This window comes from Corvus kubaryi, unplaced genomic scaffold, assembly GCF_017639235.1.
Source record: "Corvus kubaryi isolate FWS band 111438036 unplaced genomic scaffold, C.kubaryi_AGA036_p1.0 37397, whole genome shotgun sequence".
In the NCBI taxonomy this organism is placed as follows: domain Eukaryota; kingdom Metazoa; phylum Chordata; class Aves; order Passeriformes; family Corvidae; genus Corvus; species Corvus kubaryi.
Window position 1 is genome coordinate 6,395,587 of NW_024581136.1, and position 25,313 is coordinate 6,420,899.

The 25,313-nt window shown below is 41.1% G+C and overlaps 2 protein-coding genes across 7 annotated transcripts in view; both read left to right on the forward strand.

Moving 5' to 3' along the window:
* ZBTB38 (zinc finger and BTB domain containing 38) overlaps positions 1–21,325 on the forward strand; it is a 51,041-nt gene extending 29,716 nt beyond the window's left edge. For 3 of the 6 annotated variants that reach the window (XM_042042519.1, XM_042042520.1, XM_042042522.1), the window contains 2 exons: positions 2,256–2,365; positions 15,461–21,325. In XM_042042519.1, the coding sequence (XP_041898453.1) occupies positions 15,461–19,039 (3,579 nt within the window). In that variant the 5' untranslated portion in view covers positions 2,256–2,365 and the 3' untranslated portion in view covers positions 19,040–21,325. Of the gene's footprint in view, positions 1–2,255; positions 2,370–9,406; positions 9,843–10,199; positions 10,836–15,460 lie in introns of those variants that run through there. The other 3 variants (XM_042042521.1, XM_042042523.1, XM_042042524.1) reach the window with 3 other exon arrangements.
* Positions 21,326–24,492: 3,167 nt separating this feature from the next.
* Positions 24,493–25,313, forward strand: part of RASA2 (RAS p21 protein activator 2) — a 45,971-nt gene continuing 45,150 nt past the window's right edge. Inside the window, exon 1 of the mRNA XM_042041872.1 lies at positions 24,493–24,600. Coding sequence (XP_041897806.1) covers positions 24,540–24,600 — 61 coding nt within the window. The 5' untranslated portion in view covers positions 24,493–24,539. The remainder of the gene's footprint in view (positions 24,601–25,313) is intronic.

Consider the following 25,313-nt stretch of genomic DNA (forward strand, 5'->3'; position numbering starts at 1 on the left):
GAAGCAGAACTGAAACGTAACAGACAGACGTCTCTCAAGTGATGTATTAAAGTCTGCAATTTTTGTAATTTGATTTATCTTCAGTAGCTTGCTTCTGCTGATTATTTTCCTGTCTAAAATGTTAATATGGAGGGCTCCATTAAATGTAGTGAGAAAGTGCATTTCTTTGTTTATTTCTTGTGTGGTTATTTTTAAAGGAAATGCTGAGCAAATGCCATGTCAAATCTATTTACTGCCTCTGATGCTTATCTTTAGAAAAGATGGGGCACTTAGCAATAAACTGTTTTTATTATATCTTGGTGTTTAAACATACCCACTCAAGGCATTTTTAAAAGTAGCTCCATTACATGAGCACATTTCCCTACAGTAGTTTTAAATCCATTTGCAAATTTGCTCTTTGTTAAGGGGTGCAAGTCCTCTTGTAATGAATATGAGTGAACTCAAGTGCTTCCGTGAGTCCAGAAAAACTCATTGGCAGCCTGTGAACAGTAATTTCTTCTAGCGAATGAAACTGATTTCTTTATTAAGGAGGAGTCCAGTAATTAGCAAGCTCTTTCCAGTTTGACTGTTATATGTGGGTTGCTGTAGGTATTTCAGTGGCACTTACATCCAGCTAATGCAGAGTGTCAGAATGTTGCAGTCAGAGGTGCATAAAAATCTTTTGTAAACTTCATCCATTTTATTCTTTATAGCTGAGGTGGCTAACCAGGGCATGGAGGAACAGGTGCAGTTTTTCCCACCTCCAGTACAGCCTGCAAATGTTATTGTCAGAGGGGCTTGTTGGGTTTTTTTGTGTTTATTTTGTTGTGGGTTGGAGGGGAGGGGGTTCAGTTTCATCATAGAAATCTAATTGTTGATACTGAGCCTCCCTTTTTATAATTGGAATTTGTTCTTTTATCCATGCAAATTCCATTTCTGCCTAACAGAAAATCTAAAAAAAGCATGAGTAAAAATTAAATCAAACTAAAAAATTATTCACTTGGACGCTGTCCTACGTTTTTCAATGGCCTTTCTAATTAAGGTTACTTCTGCCTCTAACCTTCATTTTGATTTGAAACGGCAGGTCTCTCAGTGGGAAACTCTCTGCGTTCAGGTAATATTTATCAGACTATTAAACAGATTCTGGTAGTAATGAATAGGTACTAATTAACCCTTTTGAGGTATCTAGTGTCTGTTGTACTTCATCACATAAATTGCTTTACTAAGTATTAAAAGGGCCTTATTGTGTGTAATATTATATTTGAATTCCAGTATTACCAAATTTGGTAAATCTTTAGCTTTGCTAAGATCTTTTACTGTTGGAGTCCTCCAGATATGATATTTAAGCTTATTTTAGTCATTCATTAATATGCCTTTATTGGAATTTGAGGTAATAATAATGACTTAATGCAATTTTCTTTCATTCTGGCCTTTGTTACGGGCAGATGTGAGCTACAGATTTCTTATTCAAATTAACATATACTAAAAATGTACAAGACTAAACCAACAAAAAAAATTAGCTCATCTTCTTACCTTTAAAGCAAAAGTAATGGATCCTGTATTCCCTGTACAATGTTATTGATATAACATACAGTGTATTTGCAAATGGAGGATGGAGCTATGTATTCTTAATTGCTGCTCCATACTTGCTGCTGTATGAATGCCTATCAGCTGAGTCATGCGGCCTTATCTGCATGATTTTGCAATTTCTCTAGGGAACAATTTAATTTTTTTCAGTACCTTTGAAACAAAACCATGTTCCACATAATTTTTATACTGTTACAGGAAAACCTTTTAGGATGCTTTAGGATACATAATAATAAAATCAGGATGTTTGACAATGATGAATAGTCATCGTCACAGAGAAATACAGGAAGTGTATTCCAGAGAACAAGAGTTGCCTAGAAATGTCATTATCACAGATACTGTGGTGATATCTGTGACAAGAGAGATCAAAAGAAAGGTGGTGGAAGAGACAGAGGAGAAAGAAAATGTCTTTCAAAATAACTACTTTAAACTTGAAAACATCCTTACATTTCTGTCTAGAACATACCATTATGTCCAGTCTGCACTACACAGATTAAATCATAATAAAACAATGCAGGAGAAGTTTGGTTAATGGTACTGGTTTATTGCTGGTGTGTTCTGAAATTCCCAGATGTAGATTTGGAGTCCTACAGCACCCCAGGGAAAATTCTGACAAATTACGCAATGTATGTGGAACTTAGTACTTGTCCAATAATTCAGTCATTAAAGTTGGATTTTTTCCTTTGCAGGCTGATACACTGTAGCCACAGAGTTCACAAAATTACTGAGATGGTTTTGGTGAAAATACCTGTCAACACCACTTTTAAAAGACTCTAACAGAAGAACAACCTGATTTTAGGTGGGTAAGTTTATGGGATAATCTTATATAGAAATAGAGCTAAATTATTTAACACCATCACTACTGCATTACAGTATATTTTCTGTTAATTTCTAATCTATTACAATAACTTAAAATTTGTTCTCACTATGGTACCACATTGCTCTATTCTCATGTCAATATTGTTGGATTTTTCCAGTTCCTGCTGGATTGCCAGAGAGGTTGGACAAACAAAATCAGACAGAATAGTTTTTGAAACAGGTTGTTACAGCCTCCAGTGATCTGTACAAACCAAACATATTGGTAGGCACACAAACCTCCTGAGCGTGCCAGCATGCTAGCTCTGGATCCCAGTCATGAGTGTTCATTACAAAACTGTGCCACCCAGTAAAGGCAGAGGAACTCTCAGTGCCAGTGCCCATTTCTGACACTGTTGTGTTGGTTAAGCTGGGTATAGTTCATAGAATCTCTACCTTTATACATTACTGTAATCAGGGACAGTAAAAAGCTTCTTGATTCATGAGCTGGAAAGAGCAGTTTGTAGACTCAAATATAGTATTGTGATAAATAATCAGAAAGGATAGTTCAAAATAACAGTTCACATTTTACACGGCTTCTTCAAATATTAGCAGTTTCCTTTTTTCTTATTGTGGATGCCCAATGATAATCTTGGTTAGAATAAGTATGCCTGGTATCTGTGCTTTACATTTTATATATATATGTACTGAATGAAAGAATCAGTGAAATCCTGATTAATTCATTAATTTTTAATGTGGTCCTTTGTACCAAGTATAATTCATGTTGTAGAAAGGGAGAAATCCCATTGATTTCAGTGGCACTATTTGCTCAAATTTTGGTAGGAAATGGTTTGTTGCATCAGAGTCTTTCTTGCTGTGGTATCTCTAAGTTGAAATAAGTAATTAAGGTCACCAGGCAGAATGTATGGTAAGGAATCAAATTAAAAAAAAAAAAAACAAAAAACCACAACTCCACAAGCTAAAAAAACCTCTTCAATTCCTAGAATATCTCAGAATGCTTTCTGTAATTAAATTTACTTTTAATACACAGTGTTGTGTGACATAGAAAATGGTAATGGATTTTCAGAGACAATAAAATGGCATTGGTGGTTTAAACTAATCAGTGAAACATTACAATTAGATAAATTCAGGTTACCTGCATTTACAGAAGCAATGAGCTACAAAACCTAAGTTGTACCTATTTTAAGTAAATTATCATAGAACACTTGCTTAGTACATTTTAGAATACTGGGCCATAACCTGTTTCCTTGACAACCACATAGGAATAAAAGGTACATTAGCAAAGCTGCAGATGTGTGTCAGTGAATGCTTATTAAGCAGTCCAATGCCTTTACATACCATGTGCTCACAATAATGCATGCATCTTGAAAATCACCATATAAAAAGATTTCTGGGCATGGCCCAATGTGGATTCCTAATACTCAAAGGTTTTAACCGAAACCCCTCATGTTTTCAATGGAAATATCTCTTGTGATTTTTTATCATTGCACTTTCAATTGGGCTTGCAATAACTGGATAAAATTGGCATGGTAGGCTTGGTCTGCAAATGGAAACCTTCCTCTAGGATTCTGAATACTTATAGCACTGCTTTCAGCAACAAAATATGGATGGAAATGATGGGTTATAGTTTCTTTCAGAAATGCTCAGGCATTCTCAATTTCAATCTTGCACCAGCATTCAGAAGCAAGCATGATCATATTGCTTTACATAGTGACAAACTAAAGCCACTAAATAAAAATGAAGTTGGTGTTGCTTGTAGCACGCTTGCTCTATCCAACATATCCAGGCAAAGAGATATGACCCAAGTGTTGTCTTCTGCCAGTCAACAACAGGAAAAGGCAGGGGTGAAGAAACAGTTGTTGAAGTTGAAATGACAGTTGTTCATGGGCTTTTGGAATATCTAGATGTAGAATATAGGCAGCACTCACACTTTCTGTGCAAGTGTTCAGTCCTGTATTAAAAAGAAGCTCAGATAAATAAGATCAGTTCTGAGAAATTTATGTACTGACTTCAGCAAGTTTATGTATAGGTTATTTTTTGGCCTTTCTTCTTAAAGTATTAATTTATATATGAAATTAAAAGCGTATAAATCCTTTCGGGTTATCCCCAAATTACATAGTTTTAAGAAATAAGTCTAAAATCCTTTTAATTAAAAAGATGGGGAAAATGAAAATCTGCAGATCTTGGTTTTTAATTCAGTGGGTGTAATCTGAGAAGTTGCTTATGTGACAAGTAGCCGAATTAAATTTTCCTTGAAATCAATGAAAATATTTCTATTTGTATTTTTGGAGTGTTTAGTAAGAGGGAAGACTTCATATATAAAAATGAGATTTAGGAAATGAAGATTATCCTGACAATGTTCAACATTTCCATAACTTTCAGCAGCCAAATTGATAATCAATACCAGAATCTAGTATTAATTTCAGATAGTTTGAACATTGCCACATGAATCTTTTCATGATCCTGAACCATAAACAATGTGGTTATATACTATCACACGCTACTATTAAGGCTTTTGAGCGAATAAGAGTTTGGGAAATTATTAGGGAGAGGCAAGTCAACTGTTGGGGTTTGTTTATTATTATTATTTGGTTTTGTTGTTGGTGTTGTCCCCCACCTGAGCTGAGCTCAGAGCTGAGCAGTTCACACTGGGGGCAAAGCAAGCAGCACAAACCAGTGCTGGAGCCATCACGGTTTTCTTTGTGCTGCCACGCTCTCCGCTTTTGCTACAGTCCTTCTCCACTGCATGAGCAGAGGCCCTGCTTCAGCCTTTAGTTTGGAAACGTGCAGTAGGATGGAAAAGGAGGAGCAGGGCTCTGGCTGGGCCACTTTAGTCAGCACAAAACGGAGCATAAGAATATTTAAGAGCATACTAAGTTCTTGTGTGTCCAGTAAGTTGTCATAATATTGGCCATGCTAAAGTGATGACTCAGAGCAATAGCTATCACTTGTATGTTGGTTTTGGTTTACCAAAACAACAGAAAAACCAAAAATATTTTACAATATTTTAAGGAATACTGGAGACTAGTGGTGGCCAGTTAACAGCTTGAAGACCAATTCTGGTTTCCAAAATTGCTGTGTCCAGCAATCTGGCAGACCAACTGAATGAGGTGTTTGCAGGGGCAGGGATTGAACTCTATTTCCAGTCCATCATGATTTGCTACATCAGCTGTAGTAAAGGGCAAGAACAGCTGCATTGGCCTGGCCCCCAGCACACCTCACCCAGAACAGTAGCCCTGAGCCCACGTTGTGGATGCTGGCTCCCATATTCAAATGATGCTTCCTCTGAAAATTGGAAAATGGAGGCTGAGTTCAACTACTTTTATCTTTCTGATAACCAAACAGGCAATAGAATAGCACATAGTAATTGTTCTGAATGAACAAAACCTAAATGTTTCATTTGATTCTTTTGTTTAAAGCCATTCAAATATATTAATCACTACATTTGACGACAGTCAGCAACAGAAGAATTTCTGTTGTTGTCACTCTGTCTGTAAACATAGCTTCATGTTTGCAACTGATCTCTGCTAGCTAAAAAATGGTATGTCCCACAAGTGTAGGCAGCTAGAAAATGGCTTGTCAGCAGCACATAAAGCAAAGACTTAAACGGAAAATAATACTAAGATTGTTCAGAGATAGCAAGATGTAAAGTCAGCTGATTCTTAGTAAAAGTAAAACATAAGCTTTTTTATTTTGTGCAAGAGAAGAATTTGGATTTATGTTAGTTATTGTTGTTGCTTCATTTTCTTTTTTAGACTGGTGGAAGAGAAAAAGATGTAGTTACACCTTTAAAAATTGCTTCTGTGTCCTGTTTAGTGTCAACGGGACTCTGATTAGGCCATGCCTAAATTTTAAGAAGGCAGCATTTCTTAGAGAAAGACTTCATTCAGTGCACATGCACAGCTCATGCAGTTTGAGAGCCAAGTGAGTTGTCCCAGGATTCCCTCCTCTGCACCAGACTTGAAGGAGCAGGGGGCTGGTGCAGGTGCTGTAACCGGGCTCCTTCTCCCTCCACTTGATGCTGAATAAGAGGAGAAGGGTTGCACATGGAACGCTTTCCCTTGCTCATGGACCACAAAGGGGAGCTGAAGCCACTCTGGGCTGCTGGGTCTTTAGTGTGCCCCACTCCTGAGTGAAGGGTTGGCTTGTCTGAGGGTGCAGAGGAGCTGTGTTTCCTTCTCAGCAGCACCACTGGCTCCTCTCACCTCAGCAGGGAGAGCAATGAAGATGAGAGTCTATACAAGCATTTTTCTCATGGATAGGCTGGTCTAGGTACTGAGACAGAAACTAGTCAAATCCTAGCCAAACTCCTGTTGCTCATGAGGAATGTGCAAGACTGAGTAATGCTCTATATGTTGTTTTCTGCTGTTGCTTAAGAACTGAAACTGCTTGACTAGAGAGGAATATTGGCACATTTTTTTTCCGAGGCAGTATGAAATACTCTTAAAGAAAGAATACCACCTGCCATAAGTTGCAGAAGTGAGATTATCAGACTTCAGCAAAGCATCTAAACACCACCATTTCATCAACCTCGGAACTGTTTTACACATTTTAAAGAGAGTTGCTGAAAATTTTCTCTGTATCTTGCAATTTTACCATATGAGAAATACTCCACTGCTAAACTACTTGGACTTCCTTCTAAAATGAACACAGTATTTGTGTGCTGTGATTCGCAATCATTTAGGTGTTTAATAGGAATTGGTTCATATACTCTAGCAAGCTCACTATTTCTGAAGTATATAATTTGTATTGGGGCTTACACCCTGGAATCAAGACTGCAGAGCAAATGGATCTTGTCTGCCTTCTCCCAGATATCACTGTAGTGCATTCACAGGTCTGACTGCAGCACCAGTGCCTCCATTTTCTTTGCATGCATTTGGTTTTACATGAAACATTAGAATGATAATGTAAAATCTTGTGTGAGGCCAAGATAGCCTTAGAAAGAATTTCTTATTCTCAAGAATATTTTTAACATACAAGGACCTGATGGGTCTGTGAATTCCCAATAGCTCAAATTTTATATATATATATGTGTGTGTGTGTGTGTGTGTGTAAATTAGTACCTTCAATTACACTACTAGTCACAGAAAAGGTGATTCTTATTTTAGTGGATGAGCTAAGGTTGCCTTAAGAAAACACCCTGTTAAAAAAAAGAGAGAAAAATTGGCTCTTTTTTTTGTTCTCCAAAACTTTTATATTGTCTATAGATATTAAGACTGCCAGAGCATCCAATTTTCAAGTACAAATAAATTATTATCTCTAAGTTGAATGTATCAGCTATACAAATTATGGTTATGCATCTGATTTTCAAAACAATTAAAAATAAAGTCTAATTAACATTTAGGGGGACTTAATAACCTAATGTTCCTTAAATTTGTTTCAAGATGCATGTTCAGTAAGGCATTTATTTCTTTTAAAGGATTACAACAGGTTTAATTTAATCCATTTTATTGTATTGTTTCTGACAACACATTTGTCACAAATACTTTTTATGGCACTTGTGTCAAAAACCTTCATTAATACATATGATTACGTATATACATATCTAAAATAGTAATAAAGGAACAACAGCAAATAAGCAATAGGCAAAGTCCAAGATTAAAAGTAACCTACATGTGAGTATGAAACTTTGCTTATCTGTTATGTAGGTTAGAATAAAAATGAAGGTTGGGAAAACGTTGGGACACACTCTGCCTTTGCAATCAAAACCACTGTGTTCTTCAATAATTTGTTCCCCCTCCTACAGCTGTTGGTGAACAGCTACTGGTCATCTCATGCCTCAATTTGCCATGAGATTAAAGAAATACTATTTTGGTGGCAGAGAGCCCCAAGCTAAAAACATACTCATTGCTTCAGTAGGTGAACTTATAGGTAAGAATTCCAGTGATCCAGAATTAAAGAAGGAATTAAACCCTTCAGAGAGACGTTCAGGATTTCTAAGATGAACTTTTAATGTGGATTGTGTAAATTAGTGAAAGATGTGTGTATCGGTAAGCCACTGAAATTTTTACAATTTCCTGACATGAAAAAAATTCTTTCCGTAGCTTTTAACCAACCAGGAAAGCACTGATAGTTCCAAGACAGAATACTGGGGGAAAAAAAAGACCTCCCCTCTTTATAGTAGATTTTTTATGTTATGTTGACACTAAGCCGTTTCCTGAGATGATAAGCAGCACTTACATGAAGAGGCTCTAGCCAAGTTCTAACTTCCAGGCCCATCAAGAGTGACAATGATGCACTGATGAAATAGTTCATGCTTCAGGATTTTTGGTTTTTTGTTTAAAGTGAATCAGTTCCTACTATTCAGTGCTTTTAATGCGTAGGTTTAAGATTTGAAAATAAAGTTTCTGTCCAGTGAAGCCTTATACGCAATACCTTGTAAAAATAAACATAGGTTAGCGTTGGACAAAAGCAAGCTTTAAGACAAAAACCAAACTGTTCATTTTTACCTAACAGTTTTTCACCTGTCTCAAAGCCCAGTTCTTCTCTAAGCTTCATGATTCCAAGTCCTGAGAAAACAGACTTTGCTGACTATTTGAAGTGACAGGCTGAGACAGTATCTGAGAGGACTGCACCAAATGTGTTGGAGCATCTGGTCATATGAAATCAAGCTCTGTCCTTCTTTATCTACGGGAACATTTGTTACTGCTTATGAAGCACTTATGGTAGTGTTGCGCTTGTTTCCTGAGGCAGTAAAAAATATTAAGAAACCTAAATTATGAGTAAGAATACTGCCTAAAACAAATTTCCTCATACTGAGTTTCTACACATATTTTTTAAAAATATAACTAATATAACCAGATAAGGAAAAGGGTAAAATGTGACTATAATCCAGCAATCAAATGTAATTTATTTCAGGTATTCTTTTTCAAGGAAATGTTTCATATCTGCTTTCTGGAGGGAAGTGGCAGAAAGTAGCACAAAGCTATGTATGCCCAGAAACACGTTCTCTTTCTCCCTGGCAGAAAAGGCGTGGAAGAAGAGCCAGGCACTCAAATCCTGTGTTAGGTCCAAGAGGACTTCTCACGGACGTGCGCAGCGCTGCACGGATGGCCGTGGAGCAGGCGCCGGGTGCTGGGAGCGCTGCGCTTCCTCATCCGTCTGAATTTACAGTGGTTGCCTATGAGCAGCTTGGCGGAGAGGCCGAGGCTCCCGCTGGCCGCATTAGCTGAGCACGAGGCGTTCGCTGCGGAATAAGGACAGGGAATACAAGCGACGGCGGCGGAGGGCGCGGGCCCGGCCCTGCCCGGCAGACCTCGGGCAATCCCATTACCGGGATCGGCACAGCAAAATGGCGGCCGCACCGTCCGGCCGCCGCCGGGCCGGGAACGCGGCCCCGGCCGCACCCACCGCCCGCCTGCCGCCCGCGGAGATTCCGCGGGCCCGGTGTTAATGGCGCGGGGACGGGGCGCTGCTGCCCGCGGGCCGAGGCTGCGCCGGCGGGGACGGAGCGGCGGCAGGTCAGTGGCGGCTCCCGCGGGAGGGGGCCGCGCGGGCACCGCCATGAGCAGGGCGCGATGCGGGGCCCGCGCGGGGGGGGGCCGCTCGCAGACGCACAGATAACGCGAGGCCGCCGCACCGGGGCCCGCGTGCGCACAGCTGGCGCGGGACGGGGAGGCGACGGCAGCCGCCGCCTGCGGGCCCCGCGTTCCGCGGCTGTGCAGGGATTGTCCCCGCACCGCGCTGCGCGGGACGGGACGCGGCTGGCACCGCGCGGGGGCAGCGCCCCCCTGCGGGCGGCGGCGGCCGGGCAGGACCGGGCCGGGGGCGGGAAGGGAAGCCCCGGGGCCGGGGGAGCCCACCCGCGGCGGCAAAGGGCCGTGGTCGGGAGAGCAGGGCAGCTCCAGAGCGCCCGCGCACGGGCTCGTCCTGCGTGTCCGAGCGAGGCGCTGCCGAGGCCGCGCGGGCTGTTCGTGCAGTGGGAGAGGTCGTGGGAAGCGTAAAGCAGGGAGTGAGAGAATTGAGGTCGGGATGCTAATAGTGGGAAAGAGTCCCGGCTCTGAAAGAGTGGTTCGTCACGCGGCATGAGAGGTCTCCTAACACTGACATGCTCTTAGGCTAAATTCCATTACCCCACCCCAGCTGTCTGAATTAAAAGAGGAAAGTGCGAAGCTGAAAAAAAAACATTTAAAGTCTATAATGCTGTTCTAGAGCAACAGGGAAGTATGTGAGCAGCGAGAGTTCAAAGAGAAAATCTCTCAGTGCACTTGAAGAAGTAACGTGTAGCTCTGTAGAGTGAGCACTAAGCTGCACGCTCCTGCGAGCTATTGAAAGTCATTAGCCATCATTAACATCATTAGACACCATGAGCACGGCCCTGCATGCCCGAGGTTGCAGGGAGGCTGCAGCACCCTGATCGAGGCAGCCCTGCTGCCGACATGGGAGTGATGAAATGATTCCATAAAAAACGGGGCAGTCACCGTAGCAGTGATGGTTGGACAATAGGTTTCCAGGTAAGCAAGGATCAGAGCTGGGGGGAAGGGGTGTAGCGACGGAGCGTCACTTGTTTGGGGGGTTTTGTTTGTTGGTGATGGCTGACTCCATTTCGGCTCTAGAACAAAAACTACGTCCGTCAGGAGAGTTAGATACAGGTGAATGTTCCCCCTCAGCTGGGGAAGCAGGCTGGAAACAAAAAAAAAAAAGACTTAAGACTACCTTTACACAGTAGGGTAAAACTGAACATAAGGAAGGTATGGAATGAACATATTTTTCTAGTGTCCTGTTGGTTAGTACCAGAAAATATTAGCACCATAAAATCCCAGTAGAAATCTGTGGAGTAAGGAAACAAGTAGAATTCTTACTACAGTTCGTCATTTATCTTGCTGGTTTTGATTTTGCCTGGGTACTAGCAACTGCCCCTAATGCTTTGGAGTTTTTTTTGTTATGCCACTAGCTTGTCTTTCAAATTTAGCTGACTGGAGTGGAATAAAATAATCTCTTCTCATATGTATTGGGGTACACTTGCCTGGCAGTGGATTTCAAAAGATTAGCAGAAGTTAAAAGAATATTCCTAGATTGTAGTAGTTCTGTTTGGTAGTAGAAAATTTGTATTTAGTATTCATGGGATAGTAAAACTTCGTGTGAACTCTTTGTTGACTTCAAAGTAATGTTAATATAAAAATTAACATTAGCTTCTACTCTCAGCTGTGTCCACATACAGCTGGCTGCTCCATTTATAATGAGCAGTGTTATCTGTGAGGCATAAGTAGTCAAATTTGTGTTTGGATGCATCAATCTCTGATCTTGACATTAAGTTTTAATATTACTTATTTTCATGTATGAGTGTTGTCCTGGAGTGATGTTCTGTTGATGTCAGAAAAGGTACTGTTATAATTTAATAAACTTACTGACCATTACACTTAAGTTTCAGACAAATATTTAAATCTTATTTCTCCAAGTGATTCAACAACTTCTAATGACAGGTTAAGTCTGTTACTGTTTTTGCAGAAAATCTGCAAATAGTACTGTAGCTCCCAGTCAAAAATTCTGCTGTTCTGAACCTGAAGTTATTTATAGGTGTACCAAAGACCATTAGGTAATGCTACAAAGGTACTGTTCAGATTCCTAAGAAATTATTTGTGTCTGGATTGAGAGTAAAAAGTATGAAAATAACATATTTGTGTCAAAAAAAAGAGGGATTAGTTGCCTGAGGAGTTTTGTTGCCCTTTAATAGGTCAAATGGTATCTATATATGTTTTGGGCAACATTTACAAATAAAACTAAAATTTCTTCCATAACTCTATAATAAAAATCATACAGAAGAATAGTTACATTCTGAATGGACTTTCCAGTGTTTTTGTGAAAAATATTTAATAATAACACATCCGAAAATTTGATCTCTGTGTATCTTGGTTCTTGGTAGTGTTCCCTTGAAAACTGAAGAGCAGGTTTTCATTTTATAGTATGTACTGCAAATGGAATGTAAAATATTCCTAAAATACTCCATTTATGTGTGTGCTAGGTAGGGCATTTTGATTTTATAGCATTTCACACACATTTTTACAAACGCAAGAAGCAAGACAGGTAAAATATAAGGCAGTAGAGAATCATTACAGACATGAATAAATAGACTGACTGGGGCATGTGTAGGTTGAGATGAAGAAGCAAAAAGCATTTCCTCTAAAAACTGATTTGCTCTGGAATTTTTCTGTATAACTTTTCAGTGAGATATCTAGCTTATGGTTTAGCACACAGAAGAAGAAAAATTAAATTACCAAATAGCAAATGATCATTTCTACAATGTTGACACAAAGAATCATTTAGTATTTTACTGAGCATACCAAATTATCCAGGACTGCAAAAGCTGACAATCTATGTACTTGGCAAGTAGAAATTTAAAAATACTCACTTTTGTCCTTAGGAGGATAAATTTTGAAATAATTAGTTGAATAATAAGACACGTACTAAACCCACTTGGGTTTGCCTCTCAGCATGGCCATAGCATTCTAATACACTTAGCAAACAGTCTGTCAGATGATGTGTCTTTGAACTAAAACCAGCTGTCTTCAATAAAGAAACAGAAAAAACACAGGCAAGTTCCTGTGGGGCAGTTAACAGGGAGGTAGAGTTGACGTCATTTATTTCCTATACTCAGGAAATAACCCTATCAATAACTCCTGTTGTGAAATATTTTTGATGTTGGTTTCTAATACCACATCACATGAGCAAGTCAGATGTAATCTCAGACACTGTCAGTGAGAAAATGGAATCAATTCTGGAATAGTAGCTGCTTGCTGGAAGAAAAGTATTGTCAGTATGCTTTCTGTAGACCTGATATGCCAGAAACTATCTACAGTTACATCTGGGTTTTTAGATACTGAACCAAAGCAGATAACTATATCTAAACACTGTGAATTTCAGGTTGCCATTCCAAATAAGTAAATATCCCTTATTTTAAGCCAAATTGGTGTAATAAACAAATCCATCACAAACTGTGATTTTAAGATTTCAAGGCACAAAACAATGCATCTAGATTTACAGCTGCTGTGAGTGATCAAATAATCAAAATAATATTCATGTACATTTCTATCACCATTATACTGATGAATTCATTTCATGACATCCTTGGCATATCATGGGAAGCATCAGAGGTTTTTTTATGAATCACAGTTTTGTTCTGAATTCTGTGCCTTGAAAATTCTCAGCCATCAAAGTCTAATAGAAATTTTGACTATTTGCATAGACAACACCTTTCCTGATAGAAGCAGTAGCCATCCTGCAAGGTACAAATTTTACTTCCAAGCTTCATCCATAACATACCAATTTGTGGTCTTGGTCATAGTATATTGGGTTTGCCTTCACACTGAGGTTGTTGCTGCTTTTTGTGTAATTTGATTTGCAGTGAAGTAGTTTGTGGATTTGTGATAAAAGTGTCCTAAGTGTAATTAGATTAATTAGAGCAGGGGTGTATGACTTGTATTACTTAACTTCATGATAAAGACCCTAGTTTCCAGAAAGGATTACTTCCCAATATTTTGGGTAAGAGAGCCAATGTGTTCTAAATGGCCATTGCTGTTTGCTTAGTGAGTATGGGTCAAGCCTTTATTTTGCCATTTGGATCAAACCCATCTTATATATTGGCATTCTTAACATAAAATATTTGAGGGTAAGGGTCATAGTAGAATTTTTCAAGCTGAAAATTAAAGTTTGGAGCAGCAGTGTTTAGAAGGTAATTCCTAACTTAGAATTAGAGTGTTGTAGTATTTTAGCCTGTCTTACAAAATACCTGTAGTTGGTAATATTCTTTAATGTGTATTTTGCTTCCACAAGTTTAAAGAAAAGGGTCTTTAAGAAGTGTGATTTTTTTTTTTACTGTAGTGATTGGTAAGTGCCAGTAGCACAACTATTTCTTCATGACTTGAAGTCAGAAATGGACGATAGTAGTTAAAAATACTACTCAGAGATGGGGGAAAAAGGAACAAACCTCACTATATGATACAGATCTGAATTTGAGGAAAACTATCTGGTGAGGACAGATTTTCACCAGATACTAAATTCAGTTGTCAGAAATTGTCAAAATTCAAATTCAACTGGCAAACTAATCAATTTTTTTTCAGAGTATTTTTCATCCATATGTTGCATATTTTATCTCAACTGAATGAACCGGTATATTCATGTAGTAACAGCCTGGATAATCTAAATAGTTTTTGTCAGCATTAAACCTCATTATTATTGATTAGCAGTTATTTAATGGTACTTATTATTTCAGTTAAACCTTATTATTTGAAAGAAATTAAGAACACACTAATTATAAAGTGTGAACACTAAATCTAAACTATAACTGAGGAAAAAATTCTCTTATTTTCTACTTGTTATTCCATTATTTTCTACTTGTTTTACTCACAAATTTTCAGTAATTTTAAAGTAGTGTAAATTATTTAATAAATTGATTCACTATTAAAAAAAAAAAATTCTGTTCACATAACAGTGTTACAGGTACTTCACTGTTGTCTACCAAATTGTGTTCCTTGTGCATTCATTTGCTTATAAAGCCTTATCCTGTAATTGAGACTCTCTTGCTGTGATTTAAATACAAGTTTAGTAAGGAGATAGATGCAATTGTGTTGTGAAGTAGGTGTCTGACAAACAGCCCCGGAACGCAAAGTCCTCATTCTGCACAGAACCACAGCAACCCAGCTTCCCCTTCGTGTGTGCCAGGTCCCTCCATGGCGTACTGGGGAACTCCATCCAGGCTTCAGGGAGTCCTTCAGGGTGACCCTGACCTGCTGCACCCCCTGGCACAGCAAAAGCCATTGGCTGCATTCCCAGTGGAAGGCACAGGATGGGCAGCAGCTCCATGCCAGGAGGGAGTGGGAGGGATCCTCTGCCTCTTGCTGAGGAGCTACTGCTGCTCTGGCCTCTGTGATCTGGATGGACATTTCCTGCAGTAGTGTTGGCACCAGTGAATGTAAGATGACTTAAACCCGAAATGTTATGACAAAATTTTACTCATTCTTAAACTTGAAAAGTTAATAAACTAAAAAAAATATATACAATAATACAGAACTATAAACTTAATCTGTAACTGAAATGGATGAAAAATGCCTTCTAAATATATTTACTTTTTCTTCTCTTGTAGATGACAGTCATGTCCCATTCAAAGGATCTCAAGGATGACTTCCACAGTGACACTGTACTTTCCATTTTAAATGAACAGCGCATTCGGGGTATTTTATGCGATGTCACCATAATCGTGGAAGACACCAAATTTAAAGCCCATAGTAATGTGCTGGCAGCTTCAAGCCTTTACTTTAAAAACATTTTTTGGAGTCGTACCATCTGTATTTCAGGTCACGTACTGGAGTTAGATGATCTCAAAGCTGAAGTGTTTACAGAGATACTGAATTACATCTACAGTTCCACAGTAGTTGTTAAGAGGCAGGAGACTGTAACGGACCTTGCAGCTGCAGGGAAAAAACTGGGAATATCATTTCTAGAAGATCTTACAGATGTAAATTTTTCAAGTTCCCCCTGCCCCTATGCATACTGTGTTAATGAAAAAGGGACTGTCAAAGAGGAAAAACATGAAAAGCGACATGAAGATTCTGCTGTGACAAATGGACCACGAATTACAAATGCATTCTCAATTTTTGAAACAGAAAACAATTTGTTTTCTCCCCTTGATTTGAGGGCCAGCTTTAAAAAGGTGTCTGACACAATACAAGCTCCCAACATCAGCCTTGACAGAAGCGATGTGTGCAAAGATGCTGAGCCAGCCAGTACCTTGGCTGAACACTCCTATGCCGTTTCTTCTGGGGGAGATACTTCACAAGGAGCACCTTTTGTTGAACGGGACAGCAGCCCTTCATACCAGGTGGGTGAGGACCGCTACGAAAATCACCAAGCCACCCCAGTCATTCAGCAGGGAAAACAAGCAGGTAGTACTCCTAAGTCAGCCTTTAAGCCCCAGGGTACTGATTTGGCTATAGCAAAAGCACCAGCCTCTACAGTAACCACTGCAGAAGCCCAGCATGAGGCAGTTACTGATCAGACAATTACTTCCTTTCCAAAATCTCAAAATAAAGCAGGAGATTTGCATGTATCCAGAGAAGCGGAAAACACTTCTGCTGATGTCTCTGCATCTGGGACGACTGTCACTCCACCTGTTTACAGTTGTAACTGTTGTGCAAAATCATTCAGTGAAAGGGCGTTACTCACTGCTCACCTTCAGCTCCATTCAGAGCATCAGGAAACTTTCATATGCAAATACTGCAGCAAACAATTTGCAAATCTAAATATACTGGAAAGTCATGAACAAGTCTGCATGAGATCAAGTAACTTACCAGCTCACAATGAAAATGAACAAAACTTTGCAGATAACTATACTGCTACAGAGGGACAGAATGGAAGTTCATATGCAAACACAGAACCTCTGTTGTCTGAAAACAGCATCACTGATTGTTCTAATGCAAACTGCACTTTACCAGAAACAGATCATTTGGTTAAAGTTGTCGATGGGCAGATATTATACACTTGCGTCGTTTGCAAGCGTAGTTATGTCACATTGTCCAGCCTTCGAAGACATGCAAATGTGCATTCCTGGAGAAGAACATACCCTTGTCATTACTGCAATAAAGTGTTCGCGTTAGCTGAGTACCGCACCAGACATGAGATCTGGCACACTGGAGAGAGGCGCTACCAGTGCATTTTCTGTCTGGAGACCTTCATGACTTACTATATACTGAAAAATCACCAGAAGTCTTTCCATGCAATTGACCATCGCCTCTCAGTAAATAAAAAGACAGCTAATGGGGGTTTAAAACCAAGTATGTACCCATACAAACTGTATCGACTCTTACCTATGAAATGCAGGCGACTGCCTTACAAATCCTACCGAAATTCTTCCTATGAAAATGTTCCACCAAGTACCCAGGCTAATGAAACTGCTTCTTCTAACTGTTTTATTCCGAGTTCTCTTAGCTCTGAGCTGCCACCACTGAATTTTCAACATAGTATAATGTCAAACAACAGAACTCTGGCCTTGGATACATCTTCATGTAATGACACAGCATCTTCCACAAATACTCAGAATTCTTCCTCTTGGGGAGTAGGTATCTTAAATTCTGACCTGCAGAGGGACTTTTTCCCAGTTGAAAAAAGAGTTCCCACTGCTGCGAATGACTCTGGTTCGCAGGAGTGTGATTCTTCGGTTGTGTCTTTAGCTAACGTGAGTGAAAATTCAACCTCTGTCATCAGTTACAGCAGCTCTGCACCGTCTGTTATAATGCACAGTAGCAGAGTTTCATCAGTAATAATGCACAGTAAAACAGTCACTTCTATAGAAAACAGTAAGACAGAATCTTCAAATAACCTACCCAGTCAGTCAGTAAGTGATGACTGTAAGTACGGGTCAGATAATTACGGGAAGTGCATTACAAAATCAAAAACTATTAAGGAGAAAAAGAAAACAGTGCCGTACAACAGAGCAGAAGCAACTGAGGATACGCAGCATGTCACAGGATCTGGAGGTTCATGTAGCAAAACTACAAATACTGTCCAAGAGTCCAGTAAAACTGAAACATACATTGCAAAGCCTGCCTTACCTGGAACATCAGCTGACAGTAATGTCGCACCACTTTGTCAGATAACAGTAAAAATCGGTAATGAAGCCATTGTAAAAAGACATATATTAGGATCTAAGCTATTTTGTAAAAGGGGCCGAAAATCCAAACATGAGTCCAAACAGGACAATCTCATTGAGGAGCCAGAAATGGAGGTAAAAGAAAAAAGCCCATCTAGACTCTATAGTTCAGAATGCCTGGAGCTGACAGAAATGTGTGATGATGTAAGTGACCAGGACTCCAGTGATAAACCCTGGAGACCTTATTATAATTACAAACCAAAAAAGAAATCCAAACAGCTAAGAAAAATGAAAAAGACCAAGTGGAGGAAAAAGCATGGGAGGAGGAGCATCAGCGTGGAAAGCCACAACACATGCAGTCGAGAGTATGCACTCAGGAATGCTCCTGAGGAAAAGGCAGCCAGCCAGGAGGAGAACACAGAAATGCCTAATCTTCATTGTGAGCTCTGTGACAGAGACCAGTCTTCCGCACCAGAAGCTCAAGAACATGTACACTGGCATGTTGCTGCTTCAAAGCCTTCCACTTGTGAGTTTTGCCAAAAACAATTTCGAAGTCCATCCACTTTAAAAATGCATATGAGGTGTCACACTGGGGAAAAGCCCTACACTTGCAAAACCTGTGGAAAATGTTTCTCAGTTCCTGGAAATTTACAGAAACACGAACGTATTCACCTAGGTGTTAAAGATTTTGTCTGCCAGTACTGTAATAAGGCATTCACTTTAAATGAAACACTCAAAATACATGAAAGAATTCATACTGGAGAAAAACGCTACCACTGTCAGTTCTGCTTTCAGAGCTTCTTGTATCTTTCTACCAAAAGGAACCATGAGCAAAGGCACATACTTGAACATAATGGAAAAGGATACGCTTGCTTTCAGTGCCCAAAAATTTGCAAGACTGCAGCTGCTCTGGGAATGCACCAGAAGAAACATCTATTCAAAAGTCCAGGAACACAAGATAGAAAAGAACAGTTTTGCAGTGAAAGCACTAAACTTTTGGAAAATCCACATTTCCTTGGCTCAGAAGGAAGCGAAGTGAAAAATACACAAAATGTAACTCCAGAAGTTATACTCTGAGTGACAACTGTGCAAAAGAGAAGAAAAATCCGAAACTATATATTGGAGAAGATATGGATGTATTGAATGGGGAAACTTATCATTTAGTAAGGTCAAATTTCTTCATCTAAACGTGTCAATATATGCAAAAGAAAGAAAAATAACACAGGAATACTAGTATTTGCAATAATACAAATTTAATTTGAAGCACCCAAAATACTTTTTTCACAATAGACTCTTAACATGGAGAGAAAGAAAATGACCAACCCAAACCCTTATACTTAGCATTACAAGAAACTAGTCACTGAACTATTTTACAGTTCTGGTTTTGAGTCAGAATTGTTCTAGGCAAATGAAATAAGTAGGTTCATGGTGTATTCTGTAGAAGGAATTTTTGCTGCAGAAACCATATATTGCTTTTTTTTTTTTTTAACCAAAAGTAATGTGTTTATAAAGAAAATAATTGTAATCTTGTGTATTCTAAAGTGAAGGTGGGAAGTGTTTCATGGGCTTGGGTGTGCCGAAGTACATTAGAGTTCTGCCATGCTTTTCTGTAACTCAGCCTTTACAAAACATATTCAGGAGTTGAAACTACTCTTTTCCTTTCCATATTCAGTTTTGTAGTTACCATAATAACTGTGAAGTCTTGAGTGCTGGTGTGAGAAGTATTCCAGATTTATATATCTCTGAGACATTTAATAAAGGTTCAGTGGAACTCACTATAGCCAGTCTTCCAAACTGCATAAATCCCCGTGTCAATGGCCTGGTGAGCTCTTCAGGTGCATTGGTCTAAAGAAAATTGTTCTCATGAAACAGAAATCCTGTATAGAAATGTCGACCTCCTGGTGGGTCTGCAACTCTTGTCTTTTAGAAATACAATTCTTCTCAACAGAAGGAGATGTAGACGGAGTTTTCCTCCTCATCCTGGAATCATGCCTGGACACAAACAATAGAGCAACTCCCCGTAAATACTTTGATATTGAGAGGAGTAGGTAAATAAGACTCCTCCTTCCATATATATCCCTGAGGTTATCCCTGTGGATAAACAGGCATAGGGTCAGTTTGTGGGGTTCCCTGTCATCTCCATGCCTTAAATGCAACAGTTAACCTTCAGATGTCCCTTCTCAGTTATCCCACCCACCGTTCCAGTAGTGTCCCGTGGCCACAGCAGAGCAGGGCCAGGAGTGGGCTGCTGGAGGAAGGAGTGTTGGCCTTCCTGCCTCCCTCATCCTGCCACACTGAAGGGTTATGGTGAGCCTTACACTGCACAGTTCACTAAGAACTGGGATAATGGGCTTCTGAGAGACAGCACCAAAATAATCCAGTTAATACTGTTTTGTGGAAGTGTGATTCATTTTAACGGAGATGCTTAAAAAAGTCCAAGCAGGTGTATGTCTGCAAGTTGCATTTTATATGATAGGGCTCTGTTGTACTGTATCTGCATTGCCAGTAGTCATGTATGTTCATCCCTGTGAAGTGTTAAAAAATTAAGTCACAACAAGGGTTAGTGATCCTTGACTTCATTCTCCGTGTTGGTTCACAGTTTGTTACTTAACTTCATCTTCTTGAATATTTGAAAAGAAACTATAGCTTGGGTACAATAAAACTACAATTGAAATGATAATACAGTATTGATTGAAGTAATAATATAGTCCACTTACTTATTTTATCACTGGTGAATGCTATGAACCCTTTGAGAAATTCTGGTTTCATGGCAGCTTTGGTTCCATTTAAATAAGGTTAATAGAATAATAAACACAGGAAAGTATAATGATGTTTCAAAGAAAGTATACACAAAGATATCTTCTAAGTGGACTTGTATGATGATAAATATAGACCAAAGCAAATAAGGTAGAATATTTATAAATACAAAGATAATTTTACAAATATTTTATATAACTGTATAGTTCATAAGAAGAATATTGTTAGCTTGCGTTAGGTTTGGGAGGGTTTGTATATTTTGATAAAAACTCAACGACTTTGTAACTCTGTATATTCTCTACAGTTTATAGCAAAGCAGTTTTAAGATGGCAATGTCATGTTTATAGTTCAATTGTGGCACTTTTACTACAAGTAACATGTTTCAGTAATTAATTGAGTATTAATGACCAAATTAGAATTAAAGTAAGTGTAAGAGAAGATAAATACTATACGTTGTCAAAGACTGTAATTTGCTACATAATCGCATCTGTATTTTTGTTTAGAAGAAAATATTAAATGCAGATGTTAAGGATTGATAAAGAGTCTAATTTTATTTTTAGAGTGATTATAACTCTGTTTTTGCTTAATTAAAATAACATATTCCTATTTTTCTGTAAGTCTCTCCATTTTTTAAATTGTTTTAATACTTACAAAATCTATATGATCCACAGATACATATGTTCTAATAGTTAGTTCATTAGAAGATTAAGCAACACAGTTGCCAAGTAGTCCCTTCATTAAGTTTAGAACAGTGAATTGAGAACGTGCCAGAGCTCAAGGGAAGTGATGGTATCTCATGGCATCATACAGGGTGAATGCAATGCAGAACAGAATCTGCCTGCTCAGTGTCTCAGAGAGCTGAGAACACAGGTGAACTGTGTTTAATACTTTGCAACATCTTAAACATGCGTTCATGAGGACCTGAAACTTGAAATATTCTTTTGAATCCTGCTAGTAACATCGCAGTACAGATTGCGTATTTTACACACTCTACTTTTTTGGGCTGCTGTCAAGAAACATAATTCAAAATGCAAATATCTAATTGCATATGAAAATATGAAGATACATACAAAATAGAAGACTCTGCATATTCGAAGTACTTCCCCCTTCAGCTAGGTGTCACTCGTCTCTAACCTGCATTAAAAATCAAACTTAAGCTAAATTATGCAAGTCATTTTGGGATGGTTGTCAGGAGAGACGTAGAACTAAAAAAAAGTTAGAAGTTTGCTAATTGTAATAAATAGGTTTTTTTCTCTATTTGAAATGCTAATTAAAAAGACAAGTGGGTCATCATGAAGTTTATGCAGGTAAACAAAATGTTAGTCAGTCCTCATTTATGACATACCCAAAGTTAGAACAAGTGTAGTAAATGATATTGGTGTCTTCTGTGAAATGAGATTGCATGGCAGCTAAACGACAGGCAGAGACATTTGAAGTAAGCCACTATGTGTCATCATTACTATTAATTGTTCTAAACTTCCTTAATACAGCAGTTATCACTGACAATTCAGCACCTTGGCTATGAGGTTCTCACACAAGAAGCAAAGATCCCCCATGGTACATCCCCACTGTTAAATGAAGAAATCTTTCCCGTTAAGTTTGCAAGTCAGCACACCAGTGCTTGTTTTAACCATGCACAGACCTACCTATGGTACAGATGGTCCTAAAACGTAACTTTAGAAGAGGCCAAAAATGAAGGTTATGCAATTTACACAGTATTCTGAATATAGTATGTTAAAGCAAAACTTTTTTTAAAATAAAATCTGTCTGTCATGAATCAGAGGGTGGCAAAACTTGAATTGATAATGTAGGTCAGTGCTTTAAAAAAGCTGATGCTAAGTTAAAACAGTAAACCACAACTGTAGTCACAACTTCTGAGAGAATATGGAGGCAATAGAGTCACACTACCTTCCAGTGAGACAATGCACAGTTCAAGCACACATCTCCATTCTCAGTGTGCTGCCCTGCTACTTTCCCAGATCAAAGCTCCAACTGTGCCCAGGTGAGCCTCAGTTCACCAGCCACCAGCCAGACAGGGCAGCCAGCCTAGACAGTCAACTGTAGATAATCAAATCCTCAATTCGTACTGTAGAGGAACTTCTCATTTCCAACAGGTTAAAATTCAGCTTATGCAAACTCATGTCTTTGTGCAGGTTTACGTTTTGCATTCACACAAATCCACCCATTACTGGTGTGATGAAGCAGTTTATTCCCCACCACTGCCACATTGAAACACAAATCTGTTGTTCCCCAGCCATGAAGTAGAGTGTGGGGATGAGGAAGGAACGTCACCACTGCCAAAGGAGCAGCAGGGGAGAAGTTGGATGCAGGAAAAGCCATCAAGAAATGATGGATTATATAGCTCCATACCATATCATAGCGATAATGGTAAGATTTGTGCAGGAGAAATAAAAAATGGCCAGAGCACCACAGCAGGGGACTGCAGTTAGAGAAAATGACAGATGGCTGGCCTGCAACTTTCCAAACTTCTCTTTAACAGCAGGACAGACTGAAGAGGGCTTTTATGTGTAGAGTGAAGAACCCTAGGCCTATGCTGCTTTCTGCAACAGCTTTAGCCTGCTGAACTACCTGTGCTTTAGGATATGTCAGTCACTAAAGGCTTTCACCAGACTCTGTGCCTACAGGGTCTGGAAGCAGATGTACCCTCAGCTTGACCTGCAGTGACACCGAAGTGGACGTGTCACCTGCAGCCGACGGCTGGGTGGATTGTGCAGGCCCAAGACAGGTGCCCACCACCAATGCAGGACTGGGGTGAAGTCCGGGTGTAAGCCAGATCCCAGAGTTCCACATGGGGATCGGTGTCTTCGAGAATCCATGGCAGAAAACGTGATGCAAAGGTCCTTCAGTTCTTGACGAAGGCGAGCTGCTGCAGCCTGCAAACGCCTCTAGGCGCTGTGTGACTCCTGAGGGAAGCACTGCCTGTGGCACTCTGCAGACAGCACACCTGCCCCTGGGGCAGTGCTGGCAGCCGAGCCATTTCCTACTTGTTTCATGGCATTTCTCACATGGCCGAAGAGCTGAACGTGAACTAGTAACAGCAGAGGCGATCCAATGGAGCCCATGCCGTGCGCTGCACAGGGACAGAGGCTCGGCACACCACAGACCAAAATGGCCGGACCTGCCACTCGTTCCATTTAATGTGACCACCCGCCATTTAATGTCACCGATCTTAGCATAGAGAACACAGCGTTCAACGTTCCGGGCTGCCGAGCCCTCTGCCCCGGTGGGAGGCACAGGACCACATAACCAACAAGGTTAGAAAAGACCTCTGAGATCATCGAGTCCAACCTATGACCCAACACAACCTTGTCAACCAGAACCTGGCACTGAGTGCCACGTCCAGTCTTTCTTTAAACACCTCCAAGGACGGTGACTCCACCACCTATCTGGGCAGCCCATTCCACTGTCTAATTACCCTTTCTGTGAAGAATTTCATCCTAATGTCTAACCTACACCTCCCCAGGCGCAGCTGAAGGTTATGTCCTGTCTTCCTGACTATACAGCAGGGGAATGGGCCGTCAGGGCAAGCCGCGGAACCAGCGCAGCGGAGTCCCGGCCCGGCGGGAGCGCCAGGTGGCGGACCCCGGGCGGAGCCGCCCCACACCACAGCGGGAGAAGCCGTCGTGGCGCAGGCGCCGCGCCCCCTGCCCGCCCCGGCCGGTGGTGCCCGCGGGCGGCGGGGGCGGGGCGGGCGGTGGGACCGGGCCGCTCCCTCCCTCCCTCCTTCCTTCCCTCCCTCTCTCCTTCCCTCCCTTCCCCCGCGGCGCTGCACTGCGCAGGCGGCGGCGGCGCTGGCGCGATGGCGGCGGGAGACGATGGCGACGATGTGCGGGTGCTGCAGAACCTGCGGGGGAAGATCTGTAAGTGAGGCGCTGCGGTGGGGCCGAGCGCCCGGGGCCGCCGCGCTCAGGTGTCGCTCCAGCCCCGGCTCCCGCCCCGGCTCGGACGCTGCCGCTCCCTCCCCGCGGCGGGACGGCCGGGCGCTGGCGCGGCGGCCCTGGAGGCGGCAGGGCGGGGGCGGGAGGGCGCGGAGGGGCCGCGGTCGCCGCGGGCTGGGTGCGGGTTGGACCGCGCTGCGCTGCGCTTCGGCGGCCCCGCGGAGGGGCTTTGTGGCGGCAGCAGCGACACGTGCGGGGCCGGGCCGGGGTCTACGCGCCCCGGGGCGGGATGGGTGGGTGAGCGGATGAATGGATGGATAGATGGACGCGGCGGGGCCGCTGGAGGCCCGGAGTGACAGGGGAGCATCCGTGGCTCTGGGGGTTCGCTTGAGTCAGCGGGCGAACAGCAATGCCCCCTCCCGCCCGGACCTCGGGCATCAGACTGTTTGTCAGGCTGAAATTGCGAAATTAGCGATGTGCAGGAAGTTGGTGGTGAAGGGCTGTTCTGGAAGCGGTCACCAGTACTCCCGTGCCTCTGTGCAGCGTGTGTGCGAGCAGGAGGAGGCGGAGAGAGAGGCCGGTGGCCTTATTTTGGTGGTTGGGAAGTGCTGACTGCAAATACCGATACGCTCGGTAACGTGGGAAGCCGGCGGATGGGCTGGGAGGAGGGCCCGGGGAGGCGCACAGATAGTGCG